This window comes from Vipera berus (genome assembly GCF_964194415.1).
Source record: "Vipera berus genome assembly, chromosome: Z".
NCBI lineage: Eukaryota > Metazoa > Chordata > Lepidosauria > Squamata > Viperidae > Vipera > Vipera berus.
The window spans coordinates 17598371-17611298 of NC_138205.1; the positions used below are offsets into that span (position 1 = coordinate 17598371).

At 44.9% G+C, this 12928-nt stretch overlaps 1 protein-coding gene across 1 annotated transcript in view; it reads right to left on the bottom strand.

Annotated features, from left to right (window-relative positions):
* Positions 1-12928, bottom strand: part of LOC308678483 (glutamate receptor ionotropic, NMDA 2D-like) — a gene marked incomplete at both ends in the record, with an annotated part of 52837 nt that overhangs the window by 18581 nt on the left and 21328 nt on the right. The window contains 2 exons of the mRNA XM_081345694.1: positions 1105-1292; positions 10135-10295. Of these exons, the coding sequence (XP_081201820.1) occupies positions 1105-1292; positions 10135-10295 (349 nt within the window). The remainder of the gene's footprint in view (positions 1-1104; positions 1293-10134; positions 10296-12928) is intronic.

The following is a 12928-nucleotide window of genomic DNA, read 5'->3' on the forward strand; positions in this document are numbered from 1 at the left end:
ATTTTGTGACTTATGGTTTTGATGATTAAAAAGAATAACGATGATGATGAAATCTTGGAGAGAGAGATTTGATTAGAATTGTATGTATTATTATTACTGCTGAGAGGAAAATTGGACACCATTTTTAATATCTCTTTTCATGTTTCTCTCTTTTTTCCTTTTCCTTTCTTTTCTTACTCTTTCATATTAACTATACCTTTGTCTTTGAATGTACTTATTATGTATGTAAGAGGTATTATAAAAAGTATTTTTTTAAAAAAAAAGTGCACTGAAAAATAGCATTACAGCACATTTCTAGCTGAGAAGAAATATTTTCTCTTATCACAGTGATGCTACTTAATCCAACCTGAGGGCAGACAGGTGAAGTAGATTGTTGTTTGTCAATCTGAGAAGAGAGCGTGGACCATGCATAAGCCTTGAACTTAAAATTTTAGGAATTATTTTAAATATATATCTTAGAAATAGATGCCAGATGCCCCACAGTGGAAGCTGTTACCAATTTAGGCTATGTAGTTTGGGAAATGGCTGCATGGAGATTTGGCTCCAAAGGGCAACATCTGATTTAGAGCATGCAGGGGCCCACTTATAGCATCTCTCAGAAACACCTTAAAGTCATTGTACCTTTTCCTGAATTCGTCAATCTTAAGATGGAGCCTACCTTGCTTTAAGGTGCTCCTGAACTGCTACTTACATGCTACATTTACAGGTACTCTGAATCACATTTGGTACTTTCATTCTAGACCTCTTCACAGTTCAGTGGGGCTATATAGTTTAAAAAAATACATTTTTCCAGTGACACTAACTTGAGAGTATGCACTTAGCCTAATGAATTATGCTCTTCCTTTTAAGCACTGATATATTTCAAAAAGTCCATTTCAGCATTTATTTCCGCCTCCCAATTCATCATTTGCTTCTAACCCACTTTAATTCTGGTGTGTCTCCTTAGAGCAGGGGTGTCAAACTCGCAACGTCACGTGACGTGTCGCGAAGTATCGTGACTTTTTTTCCCATAGCCGGCAATGGGATGGGCGCGGTTTCAGCATGATGCATCCGGCAGTTTGACACCCCTGCCTTAGAACCTGGACCTGATCCGTGAAATCTTACCATCGCTGAGAAACTGAAGCAGGGCCAGGTCAATGGGCCGTTTCCATTTGGACCCTTTCTGCAGGGCAATGCCATAGCCTGTCGTGGCAAAGACCTTCCCACTTCCGATGGTGACAAGTTTGCAACCTTCTTCCTTGCGGGCCATGTAGTTGAGGACAGCTGCATCATAAATGAAGGCGTCCAGCTTCCTGCAGGCGGGGAAAAAAAGGCGGGCTGAGATGAGTTGAGGGGAACCCATAAAAGGTGCGCCTCAGGGAAGGTCGGCTGCAAGGATCTGCGCATTTGATGTCTTTCTTTTGAAACCAATCTAAGTATTTGTTCCAAATAAACCGGACACCTGTTTTTTCAACAGAAGTTAACATTTGTAACTCAGGATTGAACTGTGCTCCCCTTGACACTCTCAGAGCTTGGTTATTTCCTTGCAGATGTTTCATTATCCATCTAGGTCACATCATCAGTGCTAGCTCTGATGATGCACCTAGTACTGATAATGTTACCTAGTTGGGTCATGAAACATCTGCAAAACAACAACAACAACAACAACAACAACAAAAACCAACCAGGCTGTGTCAAGAGCACCGAGAACCCCATACACATTTTTGAATCTTGAAAGAATATAAAGTTTTCTTGGAGTCTAATCCACAAAGCTTAAAAGTAAGTTGGCTTGATAAGATGCCTAGAAGGTTGCATAGCTGTTTTCCTGAGGCAAAATGTGGCTAGTTTAGATAAGCTAACTGGGTTGAAAACCATGTCTAGAGATGGCCAGAAGGAAGAAGCTAGCAAATAATCTGCCAGACTGGTCTGGTAGCCTAGCCGAGTCTATCTTAAACCTCAATCTATGTCAATTAACAGCATAACATAAATATTATTTTATTTATTTCCATTTTTATTATTTTTTACAAATAACTCAAGGGGGCAAACCTATCCAACACACTTTCCTCCTCCTATTTTTCCCACAACAACAACGGTGTGAGGTGGGTTCAGCTGAGAGTGAATAACTGGCCCAAGGTCACCTAGCTGTTTCATGTTTAAGGCTGAACTAGAACTCAAGGTCTTCTACTTTTTAGCCTGATGCCTTAACCACTAAACTGGCTCTTTATGACTGATTAATATCCCTCAAACAGTAAAAAAAAGGCAGAGATTTAAAGCAATAGGAATACAATTCATAAGCCAGTAAGAAAGTCATTTATTGTTAGAATAAATCCTGTCCTCCACCTTTGTTATGTATGCAGGCACCTGCATAGCAACAGCCACCAGGGGGCATTGGCCTGAACGGTTTTGGCGGGAAACCCAGTTTCAGCGGGAAACCTAGGGCCAACCCCATTGGCTGTCCGCTTACCTGGCTAGGTATTTAAGGAGGCCAGGTAACCCTCATCCCTCAGTACGCTATCCCCCTTCCAATAAAAAGCTGAACACGTACTCTGGCTGGCGTCTCTTCCTTGCGTCGGACCCACTACACAATAGTGGCGACGAAGGTGGGATTGCTGCCGACAAGGAGCTGAAGTCACTGGGGGAGCGCTCCGCGAGCTGAAGGCAAAGGCATTTTCTTTCCTTCTTCCCCCCCACGACCGCCAGCCGACCGGACCACGTCGGTCATCGCATCCGCGACTCAAGACCCGAACCAACACCGCGATGGCAAGAGCCGGACAACCCCGCGAATTCGACACCCACCACCCTGAGACATGGGCCCGTTACCTGGCTCACGCCGAACTGTACATGCGGTTGAATCAGATCTCGGAGGACGGCGCGAAGGCGGCAGCCCTGCTCTGCATCGGGGGACCAGCACTCCTGGAGATCGCCGCGAACCTGTTCGCTCCGGAGGCCATCAACACCGTCGCGTACCGGGACCTCGTGGCCAAGCTCAACGCCCACTTCAGACCCCGGCGCTCCAAAGTGGCCGCGAGGTCGCAGTTCGAAAAAAGGGACCAGCGCCCCGACGAGTCCGGTGCCGAATTCCTCGCCACCCTACAGGAAGCTGCCGTCGCCTGCAAGTTTTCGAACTTGGAGGAGCGGCTACGGGACCGTTTGATTTGCGGCCTACGAGACAGGCGGCTGCAAGAGCGCCTGTTCGAGAGAGAGGAGGTTTCGCTCCAGGAAGCCGAAGACGCTATCCTGGCCCACGAAGCGGCCTGCGGGGCCGTCCAAGCAGTCCAGGAGACCCGGGCCGGCAGCTAGGCGGCCAGCATCCACCGGCAGGTCGCCACAGCCAAGGACGACCAGAACATCGACCTCCTCCAGCGGAAGTCGACCCCCGACCAGCGAGTCAGACGCCCAGACAAGCCCAGGCCTCCCAGCAACGCCGCCAACCCTCAGAGGTGCGCAGGGTGTGGTGGGAACCATGTGCGCAGCCTCTGTAAGTTCTGGTCGGCCACGTGTCGGGCCTGCAAGAAAACAGGCCACATAGCTGCGGTCTGTTGTAGCCGTCGCCCCCGAGAGGAGATCCACGAGCTGCAACCGGAGGAACCGCCGTTCGAAGGTACTGGGGCCCCGACCAAAACGCGAATTGGCTTTGTTGAGAGCCGGCTGGCCATTAACCACACGGGTAGCCGCCGGCTGCTCAAACCCAAAATTAGACTAACAATCCGCTTGCAAGGCGTCCCTTGCAGCATGGAGCTTGACTCCAGATCAGCGGTCTCGATCATTTCGGACGAGACCCTTAACTACATAAATAGCCGGAGCAAGCAGCGGATTAAATTACGGCCTACAAATTTATCCCTGACCGATTTTCAGAATTCGCCGGTCAAGGTAAAGGGGGAGGCTACCGTCTCGGTGGGGTTTAAGGGTCGCAAAGAGCACCTGGAGGTTGTAGTGGTAGAGGGCCGGAGAGCCAGCCTGGTCGGTCTAGACTGGTTCGAGGCCCTGGGAATCACGGTCTCCGGGATCCACCGGATCCAGGGGGACTCCGTCGAGGCCGTCTGCAAGGAGTTCGCAGACGTCTTCGACGGGACGCTGGGCAGGTACACAGGGCCCCCCATATCGTTCAAGCTCAACTCGAACGTTCCCCCCGTTAGGGTCCGGCCGCGGCGAGTCCCCTTCGTGCTCAAACACAAAATTGAGCGCGAACTGGATAAGCTGGTGGCCCAGGGAATCCTAAAGCCCGTAGATGGGGGAGAGTGGGAAACCCCAATTGTCACCCCCCTCAAATCCAACGGGGAAATAAGGATCTGCGCCGACTACAAGTGTTCGGTGAACCGTGTCCTGAACCCGCACGCTTACCCGGTCCCCACGGTCAGCCACGTTCTCGCTTCCCTCCAAGGCGGCGCCATCTTTGCAAGGCTCGATCTTGCACAGGCGTACCAGCAACTCATGGTTACTAGGACAACAGCTGACATTCAAACCATAGTAACACACAGGGGAGCATTCCGGGTGAACAGGCTGCACTTTGGGGTCAGCGTTGCTCCTGGCATTTTCCAGGAAGTTATGGAGAAGACACTCAGGGGCATCCCAGGAGTCTGCCCCTATTTTGATGACATCCTGATTGCAGGAGCATCAGCAGAAGAGCTGGCAGGTAGGCTCAGGGAGGTACTGTCCAGGCTGCGTTCAGCTGGCCTCAAACTCAAAGAGGGAGAAATGCAGCATAGGTGTTCCCTCCACAGAATTCTTGGGATTCAGGGTAGATGCCAGGGGAATCCACCCCACAAAGTTGAGGGCCATCAAACTAGCACCCACACCCAAAAACAAGGCAGAGCTACAGGCATTCCTGGGCCTGCTGAACTTCTACCACGCATTCCTCCCACACAAGGCAGCCATTGCAGAGCCACTCCACAGGCTACTGGACAAACAGGCAGCATGGGTCTGGACTCCCGCCCACGACCAAAGCTTCAGGGCTTTAAAAGCACTACTGTCGGATAAGTCCACACTAACCCATTTCATCGAGACAAAGCCCATATGCATCGCATGCGATGCATCCCCTTACGGTGTGGGCGCAGTACTCAGTCACCTCAAGCCCAATGGGGCGCAAATTCCCATAGCATACTACTCTAGGATGCTGTCTGGAGCAGAAAGAAACTACGCCCAAATCGACAGAGAAGCCCTGGCAATCGTGGCAGGAATAAAAAAATCCACAATTATCTGTATGGCAGGGAATTCACTGTCTACACGGACCACAAACCACTCCTAGGCCTGTTCACAACGGACAGGCAGACGCCCCAAATCCTGTCCCCCAGAATGCTCCGGTGCTCCATCTTCCTTGCAGCCTACAATTGCAAGCTGGTGCACAAGCCAGGGAAGGAGATGGGCCATGCAGACGGCTTAAGTAGGTTACCCATTGACACCCCCGAACCAGACCCAGCACCAGCAACACAGATCCTAGCCCTGCAGGAGTTACCAGAATGCCCTCTCCATGCCAAGGACATTGCCAGTAACACAGCCACCGACAACATCATGAGCAGGGTACACTCATGGGTTTGCACAGGGTGGCAGGACAAGTCCCCGGGGCCTGAGTTCCAGGCCTATTTCACCAGGCGCAACGAGATCTCCACGCACAGGGGTTGCCTCCTCTGGGGAAGCAGGGTCATCATTCCCACCACAGTAAGGGGCAGGGTCTTGGACTCCTTACATGAGGGACACCCGGGGGTGGTTAGGATGAAGGCTCTGGCCAGAAGCTACCTCTGGTGGCCAGGGTTGGACAAGGACATTGAGGAACGGGTCAAGGCCTGTTACACGTGCCAGAGATCCAGGCCAGAGATGCCACACGCACCCGTGCACCGGTGGGAGGCCACACACACACCCTGGTCCCGCATCCACATTGACTATGCAGGGCCATTCCAGGGCCAACTGTTCTTAGTAGTAGTGGACAGCCACTCCAAGTGGTTGGAGGTAGTCCCGGTTCCCAACATGACCTCGGGGAGGACAATCCAGGTGCTCAGAGCTCTCTTTGCCACACATGGCCTCCCCGACATAATTGTGTCTGATAACGGGCCTCAGTTTACCGCTAATGATTTCCAGGCGTTCTTGAAGGCGAACTGGATTAGGCACGCCACCTCCGCGCCCTTCCATCCATCGACCAACGGGCAAGCTGAACGGATGGTAAGGACGACCAAAGACGCACTCCGGCGCATCATTAGCGGGGACTGGCATCACAGACTGGCGAAATTCCTACTCGCCCAACACACTACACCATGCGTTGCTACCGGGAAGAGCCCAGCAGAACTGCGGTGGGGACGACGTCTCATCACCAAGCTGGACCGTTTACACCCAGACCGAGTAGCAGCCGAGACGGTTAGGCCACCACCACCACCACCATCATCATCATCATCATCATCTTCATCGCAATCATCACCAGCACACAGAGTTCTCAACGTGGGGGACCTGGTCTGGGCGAGGAACTACGGGTCAGGGCATCCATGGGTTCCAGGGACAGTGGTTGAGAAAACTGGACCCCTCTCTTACATCGTGGGGGTGGAGGGGGACAGACACATAAGGCGACACATCGACCAGCTCAGAGGAAGGGTCCCTGAGCGCACCACACACGCCCAACAGGAAAGCCACACCCCAGGAGAGGTCAGCCCAACCAGAAACAACACAGAGCAGGAACCAGAGGAGGAGGGCCTCCTGAACCCAGCTCTGTTCAACCCAGCACGAAGGCCCCAAGAACCAGCTGTCCAAGCCCAGGGCCAAGCCACACCCAGACGGTCCACCCGGCCCCACAGGACACCTGCCTACCTGGCGGACTATGTGTGCAAGTGACCTCCACACAGTTGCATTGTGTTTTTTGTTGTTGTTGACATACAGTGTACATAGTTGTAGCTAGTTGCAATTTGTTATCGTTGTTATGTGGTTCTTCTCTAAGGGGGGAGAGGTGTTATGTATGCAGGCACCTGCATAGCAACAGCCACCAGGGGGCGTTGGCCTGAACGGTTTTGGCGGGAAACCCAGTTTCGGCGGGAAACCTAGGGCCAACCCCATTGGCTGTCCGCTTACCTGGCTAGGTATTTAAGGAGGCCAGGTAACCCTCATCCCTCAGTACGCTATCCCCCTTCCAATAAAGAGCTGAACACGTACTCCGGCTGGCGTCTCTTCGTTGCGTCGGACCCACTACACAATAACCTTGTTCTTCATTGCTCCCTCAATTTGATCGATTCACTGATGTATATATACCCCTCCATCTTTTCATCTATCTCCTCTTAAATACGTTAGTTCTACAATAATGCCACTTGTAGTTCCTTATATGCCTAATAGCCTGATGTTGTTATTACAGTGAATTTAAATATGTAAATAGCCTGATATTCTTATTACAGTGAACTCATTACAGGCTGGGGAGATGTCTACAGTTTTGCTTCCTTCTAAAGAGACCTTCCTTAGCCATTTTAAGATCTGTGGACTTCAACTCCCAGAATACCCCAGCTAGAAATGAGAAGAGTGGGGTATTCTGGGAGTTGAAGTCCACAAATCTTAGAATTACTAAGGTTGGAAAACACTGTTCTTCAATAATTTTGCACATCACAGCAACAATGTGATGCCTGGATTTGAAGTTGGTATGGGGCCAGAAATGGCAGTGGGCTGCAAACAAAATCAAAATAAGTCTGCAGGAGTTTAAACAGCAATACAAATAATATAACAAATTCCCTTCAGGATAAAACTCACTTTTAACTAAACTAGTGAGACTAATGTATGTGTGTGAGTGTTTATAATTTTCTGCAGAATCATGGGGTAGCTGTTAATCTGTCTTAATTAGTAGCATATATGAATGTGATCTTGGTATATAGGATTAAATAGTAAATCATATATTTATAACATAACCCAGCCAGTTGGCTTTTTAAATTGATAGCAGGCTTGACAGCTGTTCCAATAGCAACGAAGACCCTACCCATACGTCTGCTCAAAGGAGGCTGAGCTCTAATCCCTCCTGTATTATGGAAAATTATATTTAAGTCGCAAAACATTCACAAATGAAAAATTCCCCGTGGCAGTTTTACTAAAAAGCGTAATGCTGCACAATTCTTTTAGAACGGGGTTCCACATGGGGTGGGACTCATTTTATTTAATTTCTTTCCAAAAGAAATCAGCAAGAATTCATATAGACATTCAGAGAAAGCGCGGCTGTGACAAACAGCGGGAAGTAGTAGTAGGCACAGTTGGACTAACATGCATTCATGACAAGATGCAAGGAAGTCACACCCAGCCTTGGCAGATTTATTTCTTTCTTTAAACATAAATACAGACTTACTCTCAGGTAAGTACTGTATTCAGAAGATTTGCAGATACATTGATTGAACTGAAAGGATTCAGAATATTGTGATTGTCCCAAAGCAATCATGTACCACTGATAAAAATGGTAAGAGCCAGTCTAGTATAGGGGTTAATGTGCTGGCCTAGAAATTAGGAAATTATAAATTCTAGTCCCACTTTAGGCATGAAAGACAGCTGGGTGATTTCGGGCCAATAACCAGGAGACTGTGAGTTCTAGTCCCGTTGGCTGGGTGACTTTGAGCCAGTCACTCTCTGCCAGTCCAACTTACCCCACAGAGTTCTTTTTGTGGGGGAAATTGGAGGAGGAGGAAGTACTATAAATGCTCACCACCTTGAGTTACTTATAAAGCAATAAAGGCAAAATAAAAATTAAATAAATAAATAAGCCAGCAGGCTTTGACATTTTTTAGTTTTTAAGTAATACAAGTCCTTGAAGAGACAGTCCTTTCGCATGGGAGAAACACGTCTAAGACGTTGTTTTCTCTATCCCAGTTGTGCATGCTCTGAAAATTTTATATATATATATATATATATATATATATATATATATATATATATATATATATATATATATATATATATATATATATATATATATATATATATATATATATATATATATATATATATATATATATATATATATATATATATATATATATATATATATATATATATATATATATACGGTATATATATATATATATACGGTATATATATATATATATACGGTATATATATATACGGTATATATATATATGGTATATATATATACGGTATATATATATATATACCGTATATATATACGGTATATATATATACGGTGTGTATATATATATATATATATATATATATATATATATATATATATATATATATATATATATATATATATATATATATATATATATATATATATATATATATATATATATATATATATATATATATATATATATATATATATATATATATATATATATATATATATATATATATATATATATATATATATATATATATATATATATATATATATATACGGTATATATATATTTGCCTTTAGAGCTCCTTTTTCACGAGACTTTCAACCGACTCACTGATTAATTGACCAAAACTCACGTTATTGACTTGACTAAGATTTATTTAATAAAAACTAATTAACAAACGTGTGTTACAAGGTCACAAAATAATATGGCTGTGAGAGTCAGCCATGTCACCAGCCACATCCAACAGGCACCCATGACACTTGCTTAATCAAATGTCACACTGCAATCACCACAGCAATTAATATCCCTTTGCAGCTGTGAGTTGCAAAAGCAGGGCGAAACATGCCCCCTTTTTCAGGGTGTATGACTGCACTCCAAGCATAGCCAATCAATGGAGTGCATGTGAGATACATCTAAAACTTGCTGGAATGTGTTTGCCGGTAAGAACTTCAGATGTTACACCTGTAGGAGAAGAGCAGGCAGAATCTGGAGGTGGAGTCAAGTGAGTAATTAGCCTGGAGTCCTTAAGTTCCTACAAAGGTCTAAGTCCAGCCCTTCTTGAATTCCATTAACTCTTATCTAGCACCAATTTAGTGCTGACCAGTAGTTGACTAGATTCTTATGAATCTTCTTAATTGGAATTTAATGTCTGGTCCTGATTCTTTGTACCTGACAACACCAGCTGGAATGTGAGTGACCATATAGACCATATACTCTAGGTCACAGGAGACAGTATTAGAATTAAGGTGGCTAAATGAACACAAGGGGGAGAACAACAACAATCTTGTCTTCCCTACCCCAGTTCTCCCAATGTTATACCCATCTTTGCTGCCATTCCCCCTTTACTTACCCTGTCTGCAGATTTTGAAGTGCATCTTCCACACTGCGCTGGTTGTACTTCCCCATATATTCGTGCATTTCTCCATAGTTGTTCCGAATATTTTTTTCGGTGCTACCATTAGGAACTGTGCCAAATCTCAAAGGAGGATAATGGTGTTGGGGTCTCTGGAACTGTGGAGAGTAGACAAATGAAACAGGCATTGCCAAGCCCATCGTTAGAAATGGAAACACACTCAGAAAAGAAGAGACTAATCCTATGAGAGGATTGGAGGCTTCTGTGTTTTGGCTGAGTGAAATACATGATGTTTGGCTAGCCCTGATCACAATAGACACCATATTAAAAAATAATAATAGGATTTCTAGATATCAGGAGATTCCTGCTAGGTCAGGGGTCATGTAAACCTAGAGCTGGCTGGCTGGTAGATGGATAATTAGGAGGACAGCTCATTGCTGGACTGATGAAAATTTTTGGTTTTTTAAAATTTATTAATCTTAATTAGCCTGGTATGCCAACAAGCCCAGCCTCTTGTTCCAGCCAACAAGCCCAGCCTCTTACTTGCTGAGCTAACTGTACACACGCCCATGCGTGTATGTGTATTGTGCGTGTATATATATGGCCTTGAAACAGAGATGAGCAACGCCCCCTAGAGCTGGACACAACTAGCACAGTAAAAATTCACAGGGATTCCTTTACCTATTTACAATGTATATAAAATATACAATATATATTTATATATTGATTTCTCTTCCTACTCTTTGTATTTTATTTATTTTTTATTTTTATTTTAATTCCATTTATATCCCGCCCTTCTCCAAAGACTCAGGGCGGCTTACAAGCTTAGCAGTAGCCTTCATTCTATGTATATACCTGCTTATTAGGGCTTTCACACACACACCCAAGCGGCATTATTACAAAGTCAGCTTAATTGCCCCCAACAATCTGGGTCCTCATTTTACCTACCTCGGAAGGATGGAAGGCTGAGTCAACCTTGAGCCTGGTGGGACTCGAACCTGCACTAATTGCAGGCAGCTGGTGTTACTATTCTAACCAAAGGACTTTGAGGGTTAGAAAGAATGTTGAGAAATATCAAGGAGATATTTCCAAGGATATAGTCATAGAGTGTCTCCTTTTATTTAATTTTTCTGGCAATCAAAGCTCTGCCCGCAATCTAGGTGAACAATGTTAGTATTTCTTGAAAGCATCTCTCAGGGGCTCCTCACTTGTCACATATAAGCAGGTATAACTGAACTCCAATATCATTTTGTAATTAAAAACAGCTTTGGGAAAAGGTTTTCAGAATCAAGGATGTGAGGCCAAATAAGCTTTTGTATCCCCTTAGCAGAAAAAAACAGCCGTATACGTTATGTGCAAGCGCAAGTCACATAGTAACAGTCAGGAAGAAAGAAAAATAAACACTGTTGATTGCATTTCACTGCTCTAAATATTATTTTTTGAATCTACCTTGTATTTCATAATGGCTCTCCACGTCAGTTTCATGCAGCACAACTGGTTATTAACCCTACAGGTTGTAATCAATTACCAGGTTTACAGTCTAGGTGCTTAAAAGTTAAGAATACTTATGAAAGTGGTCTCTAGAAGAAGCCTAGAGAGATCCTGAATTCCAGATAGTTTGAGGCTGCACAAAATTTAGGTAAAGCTTTTCAAGGCTGATTCTCTCTCTCTCTCTCCACATACATACATGGATATATGCATTTAAACTGAAGATACATACATAACCATACACACATACATTTAAACTCAACATACATACATGCATGCATACATTTAAACTCAAGATACATGCATACATGCACTGTACATACATAAAGATACATACATATATATACTACATACATAGATTTAAATTCAACATAACGTTTAAACAAGATACATGCATACATGCATTTTAAACATACATACATTTAAACTCAAGATACATGCATACATATATTTAAACTCAAGATGTATGTATACATGGATTTAAACTCAAGCTATTTATATGTATATACATATATATATATACTCTGGGGTGAACAGTTAACTTTGTCTTTTATGCAAAAGAAGAGGAGGGCAAATGATTTAGAAGGCTAAGTGCAAGCAGGCCAATGGGTGAAAGTGAGGCCTCCAATAGTCTTGGAAATAGATGGACGCCATGGAAAGATAATTCTAGATACAAAAGGATTCAGTTGTCAGAAAATGATAGTTGACAGAGAGGTGCACAGAGATCAACAATACGGAAATAGACCGGGACATATTTAGAAGGATCAAGGGCAGGAACAGCCTGTTTGTTCTTCAGAAAGCTGTAGAAAAAATAACATCCTTGTCACGTTTCAACCCTCATCAAATTGGTTGCCTGTAAGAGACTGCTGTTGTGGGGGCCCTTGGACCCTTCCTCAGCATGGCACAGGAAACTACCAATTTGAAACCCATCCCTAGTCAGGGAGAAAAAGTCAGAGTGTCAGCACGCCAAAGGGATTGATTCTTTTAAATGAGGATGATGGATAAAGGCTACTCGGTGGCAAATGGCTGAGGAGCCATTAGAGCAGGGGGTGGGGAACCATGGCCCTTTTATGACTTGTGGACTTCAACTCCCAGAATTCCTGAGCCAGCCTGCATTAGAGGGAGAAATGCCTCCAGAGAAAGCTGGAAAGGAACAAGGCGATGGGCGCAGATTATCCGCAGTTTGACAAAACTGTGGATATAATCAAGGAAGGGGGGGGGGGAAGAGAAAGGACCAATGGAGGTGGCTAAGAATATATGGCAAGAGAAGGTGAAGATGCAGAGATGGAGAAAGGTTTGTGAT